At 52.8% G+C, this 20,709-nt stretch overlaps 2 protein-coding genes across 7 annotated transcripts in view; one reads left to right on the top strand and one right to left on the bottom strand.

The window, feature by feature from the left end:
• The window catches only part of LOC143682278 (SCO-spondin-like), a 60,192-nt gene extending 53,195 nt beyond the window's left edge, over positions 1–6,997 (bottom strand). The window contains exons 1-9 of the mRNA XM_077159102.1: positions 6,619–6,997; positions 6,410–6,473; positions 3,117–3,281; positions 2,585–2,667; positions 2,219–2,398; positions 1,696–1,940; positions 1,505–1,604; positions 645–803; positions 475–554 (exon numbers count right to left, since the gene is read on the bottom strand). Of these exons, the coding sequence (XP_077015217.1) occupies positions 475–554; positions 645–803; positions 1,505–1,604; positions 1,696–1,940; positions 2,219–2,398; positions 2,585–2,667; positions 3,117–3,281; positions 6,410–6,473; positions 6,619–6,997 (1,455 nt within the window). The remainder of the gene's footprint in view (positions 1–474; positions 555–644; positions 804–1,504; positions 1,605–1,695; positions 1,941–2,218; positions 2,399–2,584; positions 2,668–3,116; positions 3,282–6,409; positions 6,474–6,618) is intronic.
• Positions 6,134–15,289, top strand: ZNF467 (zinc finger protein 467). 6 transcript variants are annotated; one of them, XM_077149415.1, is made up of 6 exons: positions 6,923–7,017; positions 8,637–8,748; positions 9,066–9,141; positions 9,648–9,764; positions 10,567–10,680; positions 13,322–15,289. In XM_077149415.1, the coding sequence occupies exons 2-6, from the start codon at positions 8,668–8,670 to the stop codon at positions 14,842–14,844; spliced, it is 1,911 nt and encodes a 636-aa protein (XP_077005530.1). In that variant the 5' UTR covers positions 6,923–7,017; positions 8,637–8,667; the 3' UTR covers positions 14,845–15,289. The 6 variants fall into 6 exon arrangements, with proteins under 6 accessions (XP_077005542.1, XP_077005546.1, XP_077005536.1 ...); XM_077149408.1 differs by lacking the exon at positions 6,923–7,017 and adding an exon at positions 8,328–8,507; XM_077149427.1 differs by lacking the exon at positions 8,637–8,748 and having other exon boundaries at positions 6,134–6,928.
• Positions 15,290–20,709: the final 5,420 nt, after the last annotated feature.

Here is a 20,709-nt window from a genome sequence, read left to right as displayed (position 1 = left end):
AAATAACTGCTCCCATGATATCGTCTTCAAGGTCCTGCCATCATGCCACTACCTTTAGACATCCTGGGGCTATGGAGGGCAGCAAAGAGGCCAGCCGGGTCCCAGACTGGGGAGAGGGAGGGCTCCAGGGGAGGCATAGTGGCCCGGTCACAGTCAGGAGGTGAGGTAATTAGCTAGCTAACTGAAGCATCTGCTGGTTAGTCATCCAGTGGGTTAGTCCAGCCACTGGATGGCTGATCCCCAGCAGGCAAGGGGGGCTGTACAGCACCTCCCATGAGCTTCCATAGGACCTTGAGGCTTGCTTTCTTCCTCCCTGAGGATGTAGGAGAGGGCCAGACCCTGACCGAGGGACCAGGCCAGCGATGGAGACACAGAAAACAAAGGTTTCAGCGTCTAAGGACTAGGGTGCTGGGCTCAGAGACCAGGAGCGGGCAGGCAGGTGGGAAGGGAGGGAGCGCAGGACTTCAGTCTCACCTCAGAGTCAGGGAGCCTCCAAGAATTCCCAAAGGTGGCAGCTAATGCAGCCAGCTCCCCACCTGGCTCCAGAAAGTCATCTGAGGAGGGGTGAGGCCAGGGTGTGGAAATCTAGGGCCTCCTGCCTCCCCTTCCCTCCTGCACCAGCCACCCACCTACACCCCACTTACCCTCAGGCCGGTCATTGTAGAGCCCACAGAGGCCTTGAGTCTGTCCCCAAAGCTCGTGGTCCAAGGAAATGGAGACAGAACTGGATCTGTCCAGTCGCACAATGACCCCCAGGCCCCCAGATATCACCAGCCAGTCCCCCTGCCACCGCAGGCTCAGCCCTAGGCATGGGAAGGGGGTGGTCATTTTGCCTCTTGAGGCCACACTCTCCACATCAAACCACCCAGGGGAAGGAGATTCTAGAGTGCTTTGTACTTTATACTTCTTAAGGCAAAAGTGAATGTTCCCCCCGCCCCGCCCCATCACCCTCTTCGAGAAGCTCATGAAAGCTGTGGACTCTCTCTTGAGAGAGTCACCTACAAGTCAACTACAAAAACCTACACCCTTCCTTCCATGCACACACTGGCACATACCCACACATACACACCTATCCTCATATACATATATCCTTACATGCACGTAGCCACTGAACCTACCCCTGCTTCACCCCACAAAGCCCAGCCAGGATAAAAGCGCTGGTATAAAAACTTTCCCATCTATTATAACAGAAGCTCTTCCTCCCAACACTTCCATGAGGCAGGTAGACAAAAGCAGAAACTATGGCACCCACTGGACAGGTAAGGGAAACTGAGACTCAGGAAGGGGAGTGGAGGGACTCACACTCTGAGGTGGTTCGTGGGGGTTGCAGAGGGGGTGGGGATTAGATCCACATCCTCCTGGCTCCTCCATTGACTTTCTCATTTCCCAGTGCCTCCCAATAGCAACGGGGATGGGGGAGGTATCCTGGGGGGTGGAGGACAGGCTGCCCCAGAGGAGCAAATAGGGCACCGGGCAATCTTTTGTCTCCCCCCAGCTCCTTTACCATGGAGTAGCTGAGACTCCCCATCAGGTACGATCAGCCCATTCACAGAGACATTTCCATCTTGGACCAGCACCTCCTCAGGTCCCATCATCACACGAACCTTGGGGGTGACACATAGTGGAAGAAATGTCAGCAGCTCCCCCCTCACACCCATCGACCTCCCCATGCCTGTCTCCATCTCCCTCTCTCACCAGTTGGCAGTGCCCAGGTGGGAAGCAATACACCCTGGGTGTGATGTGGACAGCCCAGGTGGAATCAGCAGCGCCTGCCAGCAGGTAGGTGCATTCGCCCAGGAAGCGGTAGTGACGCCCATCGAAGGTGCGGTAGTGGAAGCCTGACCAGGTGGCACAGGTGGCTGATGGATGCTGCCGTTGACTCCAGAGCTGGCCCACGGCCCCTGCGAGGGGCTGAAGGAGGGCTGGAGTGGGAGCATTGCCTGAAGAAGATAATGCCAGCTGTGAGTCTCTGAATGTGTGGCCGGGAGGGCAGTGGGTGAGGACACAGGATCCTCAGAGTAGGAAGCAAGAGGACAATGCATGGTCACTCTGGTGGGCAGGGGATGGGAACTGACTTCTCTATGAGGGCAGGAGAGGAGGTGGCAACCCATTGGGAATGCCCAGAATCCAGAACTCTTTATATGGGAATGCTCATGAAGAGAAGTGGGTGATGGCTGGGGACCGTGCCTGTCCTGGCACACTGAGTCTCTGGACCCACCTGGGAGGAGTTGGCTGGAGCAGCTGAGGCAGGCCTGGGAGCTGCCATTCCGCCAGCTGTGTCCCCAAGGCCGGGCGCAACACTCCTCCAGGCTTCCTGCTGAAGCATTAGCTGAGCCTGCCCGTAGCTGGCACTGCCACGTGGCATAGCAGTGGCCCTCAGGGCTGGCTCCAGCGAGGGCTGGGATGGGTAGAGGGAGAGAAGAGGAGAGTGACCCAGAGAGGCAGCATGGGGGCATGGGGGAACTCTCGGCCTCCCAAAGCAGTCTCGTACCTCCATGAAGCCACAGATCTGGGCAAGACCCTACTCTCTCCTACCCAGGACCCCCAGAAGGTACTGCTCACTGGTGTCCACTAAAGCACTTACCCAGGGTGCAGTGTGGGCCCCCCCAGCCTGGGCAGCAAGCTCGCACCGTCTGGTTCCGTGCAACAGGCCGGGTTTCTGGGGGCCTGGGACCGCAGAGCAGGAGAGGGGAGAAGAGGACGTTAGTGCTCAGCCCAACTCTATCACGGGGAAGGGATATTAAATTTGGTCAAGTACTCTTTAAATGGCTTTAACACATAGTTTCCCCTTTCTGGCCTTATTTTCCCCATCTGCAAAGTAAGTTTGGACTAGATGATCTTGCAGCCCCTCTTGCTTTGACATTCCAGAGACTAGACAGTGGGCAGAGGGAACAGGTATCAAGTGCCTCCTCGCTCTGGCCACAGTAGTGTTCACTCACCACCTCCCCCGTCCCCAACTCACCCACTCTCTGTCCCTTTTCTGAGCCTCCCACCAGAGGCTACTTCCAAAATGCCTCCCGCTCCTGGGTCAGTTGCCCAGTCCTCTCCCCCACCCAGGACGTCCTGTTGCTCCCCTCCTGTTCTGCCGACAGCCTGGGTTCTGTACCCTCACTCACTTATAGATGGGACAAAGACCCAGAGCTGGGGGCCCATGCTGGGACAGGTCCAGTCGCCAGCCCAGGTGGCTGTAGTGGTAGAGGCGGGCGCAGGGCACCAGGTCCTCCTGACGGGGGGTCACTTCCTCCTCCACCTGGATGGTCTCTGTCCGCTCACACCATCGCCTGCCCGTGGATGGGGGAATGACGGCTGCTGCCACTACCACCTTCCCCTCTGTCACCAAGAAGCCTGTCCTGTGGCCCCGTTTCCATAAGGGCTGACTCCCAGGGAAGGATGTTAGCAAACTAAAGGAGGTGGTTAAGATGGAAGAGAGAAGCACAGGGAAGGAGAGTCTGACTGCCCCAGAACCTGGTAACGGGCAGAAGGATCTTAGTGGGAAGAAGCCTAGGGAGAACAGTTTACCCTTTAGCCAGCGTCCATGCCACCCCAAAGAGCAGGGCAGGGAGCAGCATGGTGCCCCCTCCCTCTGGAGTCTCCTCTGGGGGCACACAGTGCCACTGGAGGTGAGCAAGGAGGCTGCTGGTTTCCCCTGTCCTACACAGCCTGCAAACTGCAGTCCGGTGGTCAGTCTGTCCAAGACGGCCAGAGAGAGTGAGGCCCTTGGGGCTGGGGAAGTTTTATCCTGTCCTCATGTCCCCTGGCACCATCTGCACAGAACTGGATTGGACCTGCTTACACAATCCCTTTAGAGCCCTGCTTTCCCTGGAAACAGTCCCCTTCCTGCCCCACTCCTACTGTGTGTGTGTATATATGTGTGTGTGTGTGTGTGTGTGTAACTGGGGAGGGAGACACTTTGAGTCTCAGGTATTTACACACTCTCATGCACTACCACAAATCAATGTGGGACTCTGAGCAAGTCCCCCTTCCTTTCTGGCCCTCGATTTCCTCACCAGTAAAAAATCCAGGAAGCTCCCATGGACACATGGATGGGATGCATAGGCTCCATAGGCACTTTGAAATTCTGTGTGCACACTTTTCTGAGGACAGTTCCATAAGTTTCATTAGATTCTCAAGGGGGTCCACGATCCCACAAAGAGTTAAGAATTACTGGGCTAAATGGTTTAGATGGTTTTCAGGCCTCAAATTTGGATTTGGTGATGCTCTCCTTTTTTTCTTTCTCCTGCCCCCCATCTCCTGCTGGGCACTCTGGAAGGGAGTGTCAGTGGGCAGAAGAAGTGGAGATTCCGGGGTAATTTGAGAACATTTGAGTGTACAAAGTGCCCAGTGTGTGGAGACAGGGTGGCGATGTTCATTTTCCTCATGTGTCCACGCTTCTTACTGGGGGTGGTTATGTGTGGTTGGTTAAGCTTACGCTGGTCTCCTTTTGAAAGGGTCTCCTAGGGTCCCTGGGTCCAGAGCCAGGGAGCCAGGGCTGGGCACTGAGAGGAAGCCTTAAGGAGAAGTGCCAGGGTGTGGGAAGTGTTGGGTCCCGAGAGCAGGGCTGAAAGACCTACAGAGCAAGTTCCCCAGCCCTGAGGCCAAGGCTGAGGCGGATGGAATAATCTGAGCATCCGGATTGGAAGCAGGCAGCAGCAGGCACCACAGGGGAAATCCTGGTTATATCCTGGTTACCAGCCAAGCTCCAAGGACACCCAGGCTGGAATGTGACCTGGGGCTCAGATGCCATCCACTCTCCCATTCCCCCAGCCCTTAAACCTGATGTCTAGACACGAGCATGTTCCATAGTCTTCCCACCTGGGGGAGAGAAGGCTGCTGAGAGCCAAGAGCCAAAAGCTAGGCCAGGGCAGGTCTTGGGGTCAAAAGAGGGTCTAGCGTTGAGCTCCTCAGTTCACTGCTGAACAGGGTTAATCTACTCTAGTTTCTCTCACATATATACACACTGTCACCCACTGCCTCTCAGGTACTCACAACCCACACTCACACCAGGATGCTCTGGGCCACATTCTCTCCCAGTCACTCATCCTGCCAGGCTCCCACGTGCCCCTCACACCCATTCACACTCCCACTGCAGGTCTGGGAAGGCTGACACGGATGCTCAACACTCCCCCACTCCAACACCCACACAGTGACACATTCCGTGCCCCAGGGCCATCCCTGCAGTTTTAATAAGCAGGCTGGGCACTGACACACTGAGGGAGCCCATTCAGGAGGGGTAGAATGGTGCTCTTTCAGGTACCATCCGCTCACGGGCCTCTAACCCTAACCATCAGTCGGCCAGCTATTGATGGAGCACCTTCTCTGTGCCATGCTTCTCTGTCCCCTTCAAGGAGTCTTGGCATCATTTTTACCTGATTTCACAGGTGTACATCCACCTGTGATAGGGGATGGTAGCCAGAGGGGCTCGCTCTGCTCTCTACGGCCATTCACCCCTGTGCTCTCTTCCACAGACTCTTGAATCTGGATTCTAAATGTTGGGTCATAAGGGAGCATTTAATTGGGAAGAAACACAGATCACAGCGGCCATTTTCCCTAAAGGGGGCAGGAGGAAGAGAAGCTGGACTCCAAGGGACCCTGGAGAAAGAGATTAAGGACAGGGGCCCAGATTTTAGCTCTAGGAGGACAAGATACAAGGTATCTTTCAGAAAGAGTGGAGGCTTCTCTCCATTCTTTGCACAGATGGCAAGGTGGAAGAAAAAAACACTGCAAGCAGGAAGCACGGACGGTCAAGTCTTGTGTACCCTAGGAGCTGGATCTGAGGGCTGAGGGGGAACTTCAAGAGGTTTCAGCCAGGCCACAGGGGCACCTTCCACCACGCCCCAGAAAACATCCTCCCCACCTGCAGCTCCCTTCCTGCCCCTCTGGACCACCCTGCCCTCAGAGTTGGTGCGCAGCCTAACTCCAGCCTTACACCTGGTGTTCCTCTAGCCCAGTCTTCTACTGGGACTCAAGGATCCGTCCACAGTTTCCAGTTCGAAAGGCCCCACCCTCTCTCCTTTGGCCTCCAGCTCTTCTGCCCCGCCTTCCCTCAACCCCCTCAGCCCACCCCCACCCCCACCCCCCTCAAAATGCCCGGCTCCTGCGGCAGGTCTCAGATGAGGTCCTTCTGGACTCAGGGGCCAGTGGGTATAGATAGGTCTGGGTGGATCCAGATGGAATCGGAGTGGAAGGGGGACGGGGCCGCAGTTCTTCAGACGGAGGAACCGACGGCCGGCGAAGCGTCGACCCAACCGAAGGAGCGAGCGCCGCGGAGACACACACTCAACTGGCGCACGCAACTCAAAGACTGCGGCGCAGACACACTGACTCCCCTCCCCCGAACACTCCACCTCCTCTTCCTCCCAACTCCTCACTCCCTCTGCCCCCCACCTCCCACCCCGCTCTCCACCTTTACCTTGGCTCCTCCCTCGGCGGCGGCTGCGAGCACCCTTCCCTCGCAGCCCGGGAGTCCTTCCTCCCTTAGCGCTCCTCTCCCTCCTCCAGCCCTTCCCCCCCAACACCCCTCCCTTCTCTCCCCCCTCTTTCCCTCCCCCTCCGTTCCTTTGCTCCCACTTTCCATCACCTAATCCCGGTCGTCTCCCCTCCAGACCGACACCTGCCCACCTTGCCCCGCCCTGCTCCCGCCGGTAGCCCCACTCCCGGAGTCCCCCCGCCACCACCTCTCCCGGTCCGGGTGTCCTGTTGCTCCCCTCCGGCTTCCTCGGTCCCTCCTCCCTCCCGGGGGCCGCTTTCCCGCTCCCTCCCGGTCTTTTCCTCTCCCCTCCCCGCGAAGTTTCGGAGCTGTCAGTCCGTCAGTCTTTCGGGCAGTCGGCACCCGAGCTGCAGGCAGCGGGCGCCATTGTGGGCAGGGCCGGCCGGCAGGAGGCCCGGACGCCTGGGTCCCGGCGGCGGGGAGACGCGGCCGGCCCGCCAGGTAAGGGCCGTGGAGTCTCCGAGCCGCCCGCGGCTCCGCCTGCTTCCCCTTCGACACCAGCGCTCGCATTCACTGCCCGCTCCGCGCAGGTGACAGCCCCCCGGCCAGGGGCGCTAGGAGTGGAGGAGGGTCTGGAATTCGGGGGAGGGGGGAAGGGGGAAAGAACGGGCAGGGGAGGAGCAAGGGGTGGAGGGCGGAGGGGATGGGACCGGGAGAGGGGGCAAGGCTGGCTGGGTGGGTGGGGGTGGGGGTGGTGTCGGGGTTGTAGAGAAGAAGAGGGACCGGAGGTCTGGAGAGAACGGCGGGGAGGAGAGAGGGGGGAGGGTGGGAGTCTGGTGGGAAAGGGGAGGGAGGGTCCCTGGGCGTGGGAGTGGGGAGTCTCATTAGAAGGAAGAGGAGAGGGGGTGTGGAAGGGGGCTGAGGGGGGAGGGAAGGCAAAACCCGCACTTTGGGAGGGGCGGTAGAGAAGGGCGCTGACAGGTGAGTCCCAGAGCAGGGGAGGGGGCTCCCAGGCGTGGAGTAAGGGCTGAGAGAGGTGAGGCTCTAGAGGACAAATGGAGGCGGGAGGTGGAAGGGGAGGGGGCTGGACGGGAGGAAAACTTGGGAGGGGGAGAGAAGTCTGTGGGGAGCAGAAATAGGGAAGGGAGCCACTGAGAGGGAGGGGAGAAGCAGCAGAGGTGTGTCGGGGAGAAAGGGGTTGGGAGGCAGGGCAAGTCAGAGGGTCTGGAATGAGCAGGGGTAAGCCTTAGACCCCCAGGCTTGGGGGACAGGGGAACAAGGAGGGAGCTCAGGAACGGACTGGAAGGGGGAGGGGAAGAGAGAGCCTGCTGGGGAGGCAGAGGGGGAAGGGAGACAGGGGCCTCTGAGGGGAAGGAGAGCTGCAGGAGGGAGGGAGGGCTGGTGTAGGGAGAGGGGGAGGGATGGTGTGAGGAGGGGAGGGTTGGGGAGAGGGGAAGGAGGGAGGGAACAGAGGTGAGGAGAGGAAAGGAGAAGGAAGGGAAACCAGAGTGGGGGAGGAGAGATGGGGAGGGGAGGGGGAGAAGGGCTGAGAGGGAGGAGGGCAGGCGGAGGGGAGGAAGGAAAAGAGCAGGGGGAAAGGAAGGGAGAGGGTGTGCAGCCGGGGAGGGGGAGGGAGCCAGAGGAGAACCGGGAGGGAAGGGAAAGGCGGCTCTGCACCCGGGGAGGGGTAGAGGGAGGGGAGCTCTACCACTGAGACAGCCCAGAGCGGAGGGTCAGGAGAGGGGGTGGCTGGGGTGGGTCGACCAGTGAGGGGGCGGTGAGGGGTTGCCCCAGCTGGCTGTGGGTTAGTGGGAGGAGCAGGGGGGTGGAGCAGGGGGAGGAGCTTGGAGGAGCCAGCCAGATTCAGCGGGAGCGAGGACGGAAGGCAGAGAGCCAGGGAGAGGGGAGGGGCAGAGGGAAGGCTGCCAGAGAGATTAGGGGGGGAGGGGAGTCTGCTGTACTAGGGGCGGGGAACCTGCCGGAGAAGGAAAAGGAAAAGGAGTACAAGGTGTAGGGGATCGGGAGTGGGGTGCAGTCCCTGACTGGGGAAGTCCCACCTGGAAGGGACGATGGCTTTGAGGTAGGATTTTAGGGCGAGGAAGCAAAAGCCATTTCCTGCCTTCTGCCTTCAGCAAAGACATTTTTACCCCACCATTAGCCCAATAGTGACACTCACCTCTGCCCTCTTGGCTGGATCTTATTTCACCAGCTCCCGTAGTGACAGCTGGAGGGCCTAGGAGATGAAATTCCCTCCTCCTCACCCTGGGTTCACAGCCTCCATCTACTCCCTGGAGAACCTATTGAATCCTAGACTTCTCCAGGCAAGAGCACCCTGAGGGCTTTGGGGTGGGGGCATGGTTACTGTTGGGCTGAGGTTGGGTCTGAGTGACCTTGCTAGGTGAGGGGGGCTGGAGGCGGCTGAATTCCAGACCTGGCCAGAGCTGGCAGAAGTGGTTTCAAGACCTTCTCCTTGGGTCACCTTCAAAGATCTCATTTGCTTTCTGAAATCCAGCTTCCCTCATACAGATGAGGGACATCACCTTTGGAGTTCTTTGGAGAGAAAGAGGACAGACAGAACCAGGGTCCAGATGGAAGACATGGTGGGAAGAATCTGAACAAGAATATATTTTCTCTCTAGGGTCTGTGGCCCAATCCCCAGGAGGAGCTACTCCAGGTTGCCATGAGAGAGACTTTCGAAGCCCTCAGTTCCCTGGGTGAGCCAGCAGAACTGAAAGAACTTGGATGGGTAGGCGGTGGGCAGAGGAGTAGAAGGATTAAGGAACATGTAGGTCACCTGCTTCCCTACAACTCGGGCAGCAGAGACATCTTCTGGAGACTGCATCTCCTAGCCCTTCCAGGACCCCAGAGACCCTGAGAAGCCTTTAGGGCAGCATCATTTTCAGTATCACCAGGAGATATTTGAATGCCTGGTAGGGTTGTGCTAGGCTCCGTGTGCATGTGAGTACTCTAGAACAATATGGTTCATAAATAAATTACATCTCCTCTTTCTCCTGTCCTTCTTGACTCAACTCAGAGGGTCTGAGGTTGATACCTGGCCAGGCTTCTGGGAAGCCTGGTTAGTCCCTTGTCCATGCCGGCTAGAGACCCTATCCATCCTGGGCAGGTTGGGAAAGGCCCCGTGGGTGGGCTGGGGAGGGGAAGAGGCTCACCTTGGACCATCTGGATGCTTTACTTGGACTCATCTTTCTGTCTGTAACAGGATTTTCTGTGGGTCAGCCAGAGATGGCTCCCCAAAGTGAGCCTGGGGAAGGATCCCATAATACTCAGAAGCAGATGTCCCCTTCCAGGGAAGAGAGAGCCCTGAGCACATACTCAAGTAAGTAAATGGGAGCCATGGAGGATTGCTTAGGCTGGGGAGTCTTTCTTCCTTCATTTGTCAAATATTAGTTGAGCATCTGCTGGGTGCTGGGTGCTATTCTGGGCATTTGAAAATCCTCAGTGGCCAACTAAACAAAGATCCCTATCTCCAAAGTAATCCTACTGAGGGGAGAGAGTCAACAAACAACATATGTAAATATATTAAACTGTGTTAGTATGATATGCACTATGTGGGGGTGAGGAGTGAGAATAAAGGTGGGCTTGGGGGGAGTGGGGGTAGGGAAAGATTGAGGTCCCAGCAGGTGAGGGCAGGGTGAGTCCTAGAATTAAAAAAAGTTGGTACGAGAAGGCCTCATTGGGAAGGTAAGATTTGAGCAAGATTTGAAAGAGTTTAGGTGGTAGCTAAGCAGATATCTAGGATGGAGAAGAGCTTTCAGTCACAGGGAGGGAACAGTCAGTGCGAAGCACCTGTGGCAAGAGTGTCCCTGGCTTTTTGACATTCTGGTTTTCTTCAATGATTTGCTTTGAACTGGGATCCTGAGGAGCCTCAGGTAAGCCCCAGAAACTTCTCATAGTTAGTGGTTCTTGCAACCTAACAGCCTTAGTAGCTGCCCTGCCTGAAGGAGCCTGAGGCTGCCCTGGGGCAGCTGGGAATTTGGCTCCTGCAGGTATGATGTGGGACAGAATTTTGTGGGGTGGGGCTGGGACTGGGATTTCAAATACCCCTTGCTTCCTAGCACCAGTGGGGTCCTTTGTCCATCTGTGATGTCTCGGGAATCCTTAATCCTCTTTTCTGCCAGGGAATGAAGCACCCAGTGATGAGGACGGTGGCCAGTCTGGACAAGGAGAGGGTCCCTTCAAGGAGGGGAAGGTATGCACAACACAGAAGGCTGAGTCTGCGGGCCCCTGCCCAGGTAAGTCTTCCCTTTTCTCTGCCCCACCATGGGGTCAGGCAATGGAAACAAAGGACCCAGCATGCTCCAGAGCTCCTACATGATGAGGCAAAGTTGGTTGGTCCTTGTAAGGACAGCTGCTCCAAGGCTCCTCAAACCCAGGATGAATTCAGGCCCTGGGACCTTTCTGCTCCATTTTTATAGACAGCAGTAATCACAGAGGCTGGTCATCAAAGAGAAACAAACCCTCACCCAAACAGCCTCTAAAAGTCCTAACTTCCCCTCCTTATTTGTCCCAGTCTAAATGCATGCTTGTTGATGACCTGTATTACAATTCCCATGAAGATGTAGGATATTGATCTCTCTTCACTGTCTCTCCCCAGACGTGCTCCCCTTCTCAAATCTCCATTGATCTGAGGGGTACTCAAATGTTCCAGATCTGTTGTATTCAATTCAGCTCACCCATATCCAGGCATCAAACAGTGATGCTCTATTCATGGTCTCACTCATTACTTCTTTCCACTACCACCGTCTTTATCATCTTTTGCCTGTGTGATGTCAGTTCAGTCAACATGGATTTATTTAGTGTCTTCAGTTACACAGAACTGATTTGAATCCTTGCTCCACATTCACTACTTGATCAATCTTGGATAGAATACCTACCTCACTTTTGGAGCTTCGGTTTGTTCACCTGTAAATAGGGATAATACAGCAGTGATTTCGTGGTTATTGTGAAGGTCTGTGACAATGTGTACACAGTGCTTCAGCTGTAGTTGGCTTTTAATAAATGGCGGCAATTCTAATTGTGATCAGATTCATAAAGAAATAGAACACAAGATGCCTGCCTCCAGAAGCTAAAATCAAGTTAAGCTGGCACTAATGTGAACTAGGAAAGAATCAAAGAACAAATAACAATAAAGACACACCAGAGTGGTTCAGTGGTAGAATGCTCGCCTTCTAGGAGGGAAACGTGGGTCTGATTCCCAGACCATGCACACCCCCCCCCCCCCGCCAAAAAAATAAGACATGCCACAAGTAAGTGTAAAAGTGCTAAAAGGAAAGTGCTATAGGAGCTTATAGTAAGAGACACCCAGGCATTGGGTTTGTCAATTTTTTTTGATAAGTGTTGCATTTTGAGAGAGGTATACTCTTCAGTTCTGATGAAGGAGTGAAGTAGAGGATAGGGAAACATTTTAGATTGAGAAAAGACTTTGATTTAGGGTTAGCAGGAGATAAGCATGGTTGAGGTGAAGGGTTCACATTTGGGAATACTCAAGAAAGGTGGACTAGGTTGGGTGAGTCTTGACTATAGCTAGAAATTACTTTATCCTGTAAATAATAAGGAACTATTGATGGTTTTTTACAGTGAACAGAGCACAGTGAAAATGAAAGCAACATTATAGCATGATAAATAGACAGTGGTTTTTATCATGATGGAACTGATGGCTTTATAGGAGAAATTGGAAATAGATTTAATTGTAATGTAATTCAGGCTCAGGCCTATTACAGTCTTTTAGGGCCAGACAGGACTTCAGATCTTCTGGTTCAATGGTTCTCAAACCAGAACTACTTTGGGAGCTTTAAGGAAAAGCATCTTTGCTAGATGCGTTTTGTAAATAAACTCCAGGAGATTATGATGCAGCATCAGGTTTAGGACCCTTGAAAGTAGTTCAGCCCTTACATGTAAGCAAACTAGAAAACACAGCTCAGAAAGATTAAGTGGCTTAACTGAGGCCACACTGCTGGTTAATGACAGAGAAAAACCCAAGGTGGACATGCAGAAACTAGACCCTGACCTCCTTCCTCTTGGCTGGGTCACTGCAGTATCTAAGAGGGACAGAGTTCTAGCCAAACTCCATCACAAACCTCCCCTTGGACTGAGGCTCCCTCTTTCTCCAGAGGCTGGGTGTGTCAGAGAGACAACATTGACTGGGTCCCCAAGTCCTGTAAACTTCACCCACCTCTTCCTAAACGGATTTCCCACCTGGCTATAGCAGCAGGAATGAAAGGAGTAGCAGCAGGGGGATGGCATTTGAGAAGCAACAGGAAGGAATACCACAGTATTCTGGCTAACTGGAGACCCAGGTAGAGAGCAAGGAAAGCACCAAAGGTGAGACGTCAGGGTTCCCAGACTGGGTGATTGGGAGAAGGAGGCTGTCCTCCTAACATTAAGTCAGCCAGGGTTAGGTTTGGAAAGATCAAGTGTTTGGTGGTAAACCCTCCCAGCTGCAGCCAGCCAAGGGTTGCTGCTGAACTGGAGGTGAGACTATGGTTCCAGGAAGGAGCCCAGGCTGGAAATGGGCCACAGGAAATCTGCAAATGCAGAGTGAAGTGTGGAAGCTGAACTTTTAGCAACATCCATATTCAGGGGGTGGAAAGATAATCCCTGCCTGCTACGGAGGCAGACTCTATGCTCCCAAGAGTCCTGCAAGCCTGGGAGGAACTCTTCCCAAATCGGGGATTCACCAGCGTCGCAGGCTGCAGAGAGTGAGAGGCAGGACTGAGCGATATTCTTCGTATTTGGTCATCTCCACTAACGTTTCAGTAGAGTGAAGGGAGCAGACGCCAGACTGCAGGGTTCCAGGAAGTGGGAGTTACACTGTATTTAGCAAATAAAACTTGGGCACTTGGGGCTTAATAAACCCTTCTTTTGACTTTTCAGAAGACGAGTGGATGATTCGAAAGGTGAAGGTGGAGGATGAGGATCAGGAGGCACATGAGGAGGTCGAATGGCACCAGCATCTCTCGTTACTCCCAAGCCCTTTCCCCGCGCCGGACTTGGGGCCGCTGGGCACCGCGTATAAGCTGGAGCCGGGGGCCCCAGGGGCACTGAGTGGAATCGCACTGTCCGCGTGGGTCCCGAACTCCGAGAAGCCTTATGGCTGCGGGGAGTGCGAGCGGCGCTTCCGGGACCAGCTGACCCTGCGCTTGCACCAGAGACTGCACCGTGGCGAGGGCCCCTGTGCCTGCCCGGACTGCGGCCGCAGCTTCACGCAGCGCGCCCACATGCTGCTACACCAGCGCAGCCACCGCGGCGAGCGGCCTTTTCCGTGCTCCGAGTGCGATAAGCGCTTCAGCAAAAAGGCCCATCTGACCCGCCATCTGCGTACGCACACAGGAGAACGGCCCTATCCGTGCGCGGAGTGCGGCAAGCGATTCAGCCAGAAGATACACCTGGGCTCGCACCAGAAGACGCACACCGGGGAGCGGCCCTTCCCCTGTACCGAGTGTGAGAAGCGCTTTCGCAAAAAAACGCACTTGATCCGACACCAGCGTATCCACACGGGCGAGAGGCCCTACCAGTGCGCGCAGTGCGCACGCAGCTTTACGCACAAGCAGCACTTGGTGCGGCACCAAAGGGTGCACGAGGCCACCGGCCGGGCTCCGCCCTCTCCGGACGCGCCAGCCTTGTCCCATTCCCCCGCCCCATCACCTACCCCTTCCCCTCCTGGGCCTAAGCCCTTCGTTTGCTCCGACTGCGGCATGAGCTTCGGCTGGAAGAAGAACCTCGCCACGCACCAGCGTCTGCACCGCAGCGAGGAACGCCCCTTTGGGTGCCACGAGTGTGCACTGGGTGCCCCCTTGGACCCCGCCGCCGAGCCCTTTGTTTGTTCGCACAGCGTGCAGGGATGCAGTCCAAGTTCGGACTCAGCGGCGCCCCAGTGCGCTTCCGCGGGTGAACGCTCCTTTTTCTGCTCGGATTGCGGGCGTGGCTTCGCCCACGGGCAGCATCTGGCGCGGCACCGGCGAGTGCACACTGGCGAACGACCCTTCCCTTGCGCACAGTGTGGCCGCCGCTTCGGTTCGCGACCCAATCTGGTCGCCCACTCCAGGGCCCACAGTGGCGCCAGGCCTTTCGCCTGTACTCAGTGCGGTCGCCGCTTCAGCCGTAAGTCGCATTTGGGCCGCCACCAGGCGGTGCACACGGGCAGTCGCCCCCATTCCTGCGCCGTCTGCGCCCGCAGCTTCAGCTCCAAAACCAACCTGGTCCGCCACCAGGCGATCCACACGGGCTTCCGCCCCTTCTCCTGTCCGCAGTGCGGCAAGAGCTTCAGCCGCAAGACCCACCTGGTGCGGCACCAGCGTATCCACGGCGAAGTCGTGCGCGCGGCCTCAGACGCTGACCTCTCCGCCCCAGCCTGGCCCGCTCCTCCCGAGGTGGCACCATCCTCCCTCTTCTTCTGATCCTAATTCCTTCCCAGACCCTTCCTTTGCCTTCTTTTGCACAATGTTTTGAGGGACTAATGCTCCCAGGTCTCCGGGGCTGGAGAACCCCGAAGTCCCCGGGCTGATGCCCAAAGGTCTAGACCCCTGCGGGACCTTTTCCGTCCCTCACTGTCTTGTTGGGGGAGAAGTCTGGGAAGGATACCTAACTCGGACGTTCAAAGCAAATATAATGCTAAGAGTGAGCTGTTGTTGGGAACAGGCCAGGCCTAAGTCCTTGGAAGCCCCCCCCCCCCCCCAAAAAAAACCCTCAGAAAGCAGACATTTCCCCAAACGCCTAGTGGCCAGGGATTAACTGGTGCTTCCTTTGTCTATTCCCTTACCCCATGGGCCAGGAACCTTTATGGGGGAGGGAAAGAATGATTGTCTATGTATTTAAAGTTTCATTAAAGTTAAAATCAGAAGATTCTGGGGCTGTTAAATTAGTCTGGCAGGACATCCCTGACTCTTCTCATCATTTGCACACAGATACCTCTTCCCTTCCCAGTGCTGGGTGAGTTAAATTTAGCCAGCTGCTATTAATTGGCTTTTCCGAATCAAAATATTATACATTTAATTGCCAAAGTACTACTCTGGCTCCTGCTTCTAGCTTAGAAATGTGATAAGAAAGAAACATTCGTATGCACTTCCCTTGCGCCAGATATTGAAAGTTAGAATGCAAAGAGGTAGGGGGAGCAAAGAGAGGTGGTAGGATGCCCTTTTGCCATTCACTTGGAAACAGCATGCCCCCATGGACTCTGTAGCTCTTGTTCTTCTGCCTCTCTTTGCAACTCTCCCAAGGAGCTCTCAGAGCAGCAACCCCAGCTGCCATCCTGCCTGGCAGCACCAGGAAGAAGATACCACATTTAATGGCTGGGGTAGATTACTTCTGTACACACTTTCTAACAGTGTCTCTTCATGATGGATGCTTGAGCCAGAAGTCTCTGTAACGCTCTTTCCCCAGTGCAGGCAAGCCAGAGAGCTCGAACTGGCTGTCAAGCAGTAAAGGGGAATGGTAGGATGATGGACAGCATGTTGGACTCGGAGTGAGAAGGCCTGAATTTGAGCTACTCCTTTGCCTCATTAGGACTTGGGGCAGAATGTTGATTTCCCTGGGCCTCTGGTTTCTTACCATTAAAATGAGAGGGCAGAGGCCTTTTACAATTCTAACATCATCATCACCAGAATAACCCTAACAAATATTCATTGTGTACCTGCTTGTGTCAAGCACTGTGCTAGCCACTGGGGAAAAAATAGTAAGCAAGACAGAGAGGACCCCTACTCTCAAAGAGCTTACAATAAACAGCATACTGTAGGGGCATCCAGAAATTTAGTAAAGGTCAAGAGAGGTTTTCTAATGGTGAAATTTCTAAAATGAGGCCTGAAGAATGAGCGAAAGTAGCCAAATGAAAGTTGAAATCAAAGAAGGTAGTGTATGAAGGCCCAGGGTCCAGTGTGACTAGAGCATAGAGTAGAGAGAGCAAGAGGCTAGAAAAATGGCCTGAGAGATAGAAGGGGACAGATTAAGAAAGGCCTTGCACACATGTTAAGTAATTTAGACTTTATCTTAGAGCAGTGGGAGACCATGAAAAGACTTAGACAGGGAGACACATGATCATATTTACATCTACACATTTCAGAAAATGACTCTACTGTGGGGGGGTTGGATTGACTGGAGGGGAGTGAGGCAAATGGTCTGCAGATTGGTGGTCCATGTGACAGATGGTGACCTTGGGCCAGGGTTGGGTCAGAGGAGAAGGAAAGAAGTGGATGGATAAAAGAGATGCTTAAGAGGCAGATGGTGTAGGACTTGTTGATGAGTGAGTGGGGCGTATGGAGAGGGAAGGGAGAGATCGAAGACGTTGGCTTGATTTCTGTGTCAGTATTGACTAGATGAAGTGGCAATCCCCTGAGATGGGGGACATGGGAGCATGGGCGTTTCATGCCGGAGGAGCAGTCTTAGATCTGTTTAGTTTGTGTGACCAAAAGGAAGTAGGTCATGTGGGTGCAGAGTTCAGGAGAGAACCTGGGCTGGAGTTCTGAGAACCATTAACATATACTTCTGAAGCTATGGAGTAATGGATAAGCTCCCCAAGAAGTGAGAAAGGATAGAGCCCTGAGGGACTCCAACATTTACGAGATGACAGAGAGAAGCCTGTGAAGGAGATTGGGAGGGAGAGGTGCCAGAGAATGAAAAGGAAAACCCTGAGAAGAGGTAACAAAGGAGCACAGAAAAGGCAATGTTTCAAGAAGGAGGAAGAAGTCAACAGTTGAAGGCTGTAGAGAGATCACACAAGCCAGGGACTTCCAAATTGTCTGGTTGTTATAGCAAGGAGTCCCTGACAATCTTGATGAAAGCAGCGTGTGGGATATTTGAGGCAGAATTCACAGTGTAACAAGGAATCAAAAGAGCAAAGTCCCTGAAAAAGTAGGAAAAAAGGAGACCTGGACCCAGGTGAGGGACTGACCATAGATGGGAAGCCTCTGTTACTCTATGACAAGGGGAGACAGAAAAGGTGGACCTGAATGCAAGTGAGTTTTTAAGTTTGATAACCAATAAGAGTAAGTGATTGCAGGTTAATGTATCAGGTGTGGCTGAAGAAAACAGGAGTAACTTTTCTTCTCCCCAGCAGTATTTTAAATATCTAACAAATATTTATTATGTACCTGCTTGTGCACATAAACTTCACTTAAAAACCTGGACTTTTAGTGTGTCGTGGAAAACCGTGAAAATTGGTAAGGTCTAGTCACTGGTGGTGGAGCTGAGCTGAAGTTGGCCTCTTCAGACGAAAGGATTGGAGCTGCTGTCCCCACAGTCCTCATTTCCCAATCTCTTAAATCCCAGCTCTGCTTTGCTCTCTGAAGTTGCCTATTTGGATACTTAGGTATTGAGTTTGTGATTCCAGCTTAAAAAGTAACCAAACAGTCTTTTTTTTTTTTAAGTTTTTTTTAAATTGTGAAATATAACATATGCAGAGAGTACACTTCGACGAGTTGCTACTGAACAGATTTCTGAGTTTGGAGAATTAAGGGATAGTTTTGGTTTGATGTTTGATAAGGGGGTGTTTGTGGGTTCTTAGTTTGGACCAATGAAAATTGTCTGAAATTGAGAGTGCTGCTGATTGTACAACCAATTGAGGACACTGTAAGACAAGATTTGTTTATTTTGGACATTATCCAAGATGCCCAACAGATGGAAGGAGCTGAAGGGTATAATGACCGAGAAGCAGAATGGTGAACTGTGATAGATTTTGATGATGGAATATGGTGGGCTAAAAAAAAGAAGGACATCAAGAGGTACACAATGAACTGAATAAATCTTGGGGACAATGTGTCCCCAGTGTGTTGTACAAAATAAGCCAGAAACAAAAGAACAACTATGCTAAGGTCGCTTTCAGAAAATACTTATAAGAAAATTGGGGCCTAGATTGGGGTCACGCTTAATCTGAAGTTGTAAGTGTATTTCTAGATTCTGAGACACAGAGCTATGTTTGTATCAGCTGGTATTTCCCTGGAACTTTGAGTAACTCTGTGACACCTAAGACCCAGAAATGGAGTGCTGCAGCCCTGAAAGTTAGCATAGCTAAATACAATAACAGTTAAAGTAACTGAAAAAGAGATCAGTCCTCAATTAGAGATAAAACAAAGCCAGTCTGGCTGGGACTAAGGTAGATCAGAATACAAGGTGAAAGATGATAGTGCCTCCCTCTCTCTCTCTTTCTCTATATATATATATTCTAATAGTCTTTTAAAATCAAGCACATCATAACAACATTTATCTTGGTTACACCAATGTTTTCATTTCTCTAATCATCCTGGAATACTTATGGGAGAACAGCTTTCAGGTCCTGCAGCATATTTGGTGAGACCCACCATGTGTTAAGACATTTCCAGGATTTCGCACCCTCTTGAATATTCTCTACAAAGCATATCTTTGTTCTTTGGCTTTGTTTGCAAAATAGTCAAAAGTCATTTAGAGCCCAGCCTGGTATATAAGGTAGTCATCAAAATGGGATACAGGATCAAAAAATGAAATGTGTTTTCAGGGAAAACTGTCTCTTAAGGCTCAAGGATGACTGTCAAACTCAAACAGTGGCAGTCTCACTGAAATCAACCTTTACTACCCCACCCCACCCCACGCCACCCCATCTTGGTAAAGAATCAAGCTTTTGTGGGAAGTCCCTGAAAAAGTAAAACACAAATTTACTCCTTCAATATATAGAAGAAAATGTTTTATTAATTAGTTAAAATTTATTTCTTTTTCCCCAATCTTGGTCTGAGAAAGATTTACTGTAGCAGTGGATATAGAATGCCCAGTATGTGCCCAGTCCTGTAAAAGACATGGTGAAGAATATGGGACAATTAAACATGCCACCTGTCCATAAGGAGCTTACAATATGGTTGGAGATGAGATATGAATGTCTATGAAATGGAGAACATAAATGCTAAGTGGCTTTCTGAAGACTAAAGGCTAAAGACATATGGAAAAAGGAGGCGTGTGAGAACAGAGAGAAGGCTTTGTGGAAGAACGTGGAGCTGACTGTGGAGCTGAGCACAGGTAGAGTTGGGATGTATGCACCACTGAGGCAGGGACAGAGGGGAAGGTTCCCACCTCCCTTTTCCCTCAGCCAAACCTAATTCTCCAGATCCTGTTCTTTCAACTCGTCTTTCCAGTCAGTGACTCAGCTGCCTTTCCTAACCTCCATGGAACTTGGGCTTCCCGATCTTTTTCCATGAGGGCACAATTAGAGAAGGGTAATAAGGTGGTCATTGAGGCGGCTGCTCAAGGCCTGAGGTGGCAGCCTACGGGCTGCTCTAGGGCCTCACCTGGTGGTCTTGAGAGCTGAATGATCTCCACGTCCCTGTAACTCCCAACGGATTAGAAAATTCAATTTCATCCCACAGACCCAGATTCTTGCATTTGAGGGAGATGGGGGCCAAATTCACTTACCACCAATGTGATAGATGTCCAGCTTCGAGAAAAATCAGTAAACTACAAGGCCAGTGCAATGCTTTGTGCTGGAAGATACTAAAGTGCACAGAATGCTTCTGTGTTCATCTAGGTAACACCATGCTTACGAAACTAAGCTAGTGATAAAAAGCATCTCTGGCAGGGATGGAATTAGAGCAAAATCAAGTGAATGGTCTTAAGTGATGCTTAATCCATTCTCTGGTGGAATCTGCTTTTCACTTGATGAGTGCGACAAAGGATTCTTCCCTGAGGCTCGATCTCTTGTATCTCCTCCGTCTCCATCTCTGGGGCTGGACAATGAAAACTACTGGTTAGGGTGATATGCCTGAGATACTTGGAGATCTTTCATCAGAAGGGTTCCTTCCATACATTTAGCAGGCTCTACTGACTCAGGCAGGCAGGGCGACCCAGACGTTTTAATAATCCCCCCATAAAGACTATCTGAGCTTTAAACTCTACCCAGCCTTGTGCAAGAGTTGTAGGGAATCTAGCAAAAGATCTCATCCTTGTGGAGTGTATAGACCAGAATGAGAGGAGCAGCTGGTAGATAACGGGCCCTGAATGCTGGGTGCTCTGGGGAGAAAAGACTCACGAACATTACAATTTAGATGGGAGAGAAGGCTTGAGTTTCGTAAAACATCTAACCTGCCCCCCATGGTTGTGTAGACCCAGGTATTACATTATGTTCTTTAGGATAGAAGTGCATGAGGAGTTCAAAGAAGGGGGGAGGCGTGGGCTGGAGCAGCCAGGGATGGCTTCGCGAGGGAGGGGGGTCCTGAGCTGAGTCTTGAAGGGTGGCTAGGATTTGAATAGGCAAAGAGGAGGTGGGAGGAACCGGAGAACAATGCAAGACAATGTATTATTAAGTGGGAAAT

This window comes from Tamandua tetradactyla, chromosome 1 (assembly GCF_023851605.1).
Source record: "Tamandua tetradactyla isolate mTamTet1 chromosome 1, mTamTet1.pri, whole genome shotgun sequence".
Taxonomy (NCBI): Eukaryota; Metazoa; Chordata; class Mammalia; order Pilosa; family Myrmecophagidae; genus Tamandua; species Tamandua tetradactyla.
This window is presented reverse-complemented; position numbering and strand designations above follow the sequence as displayed.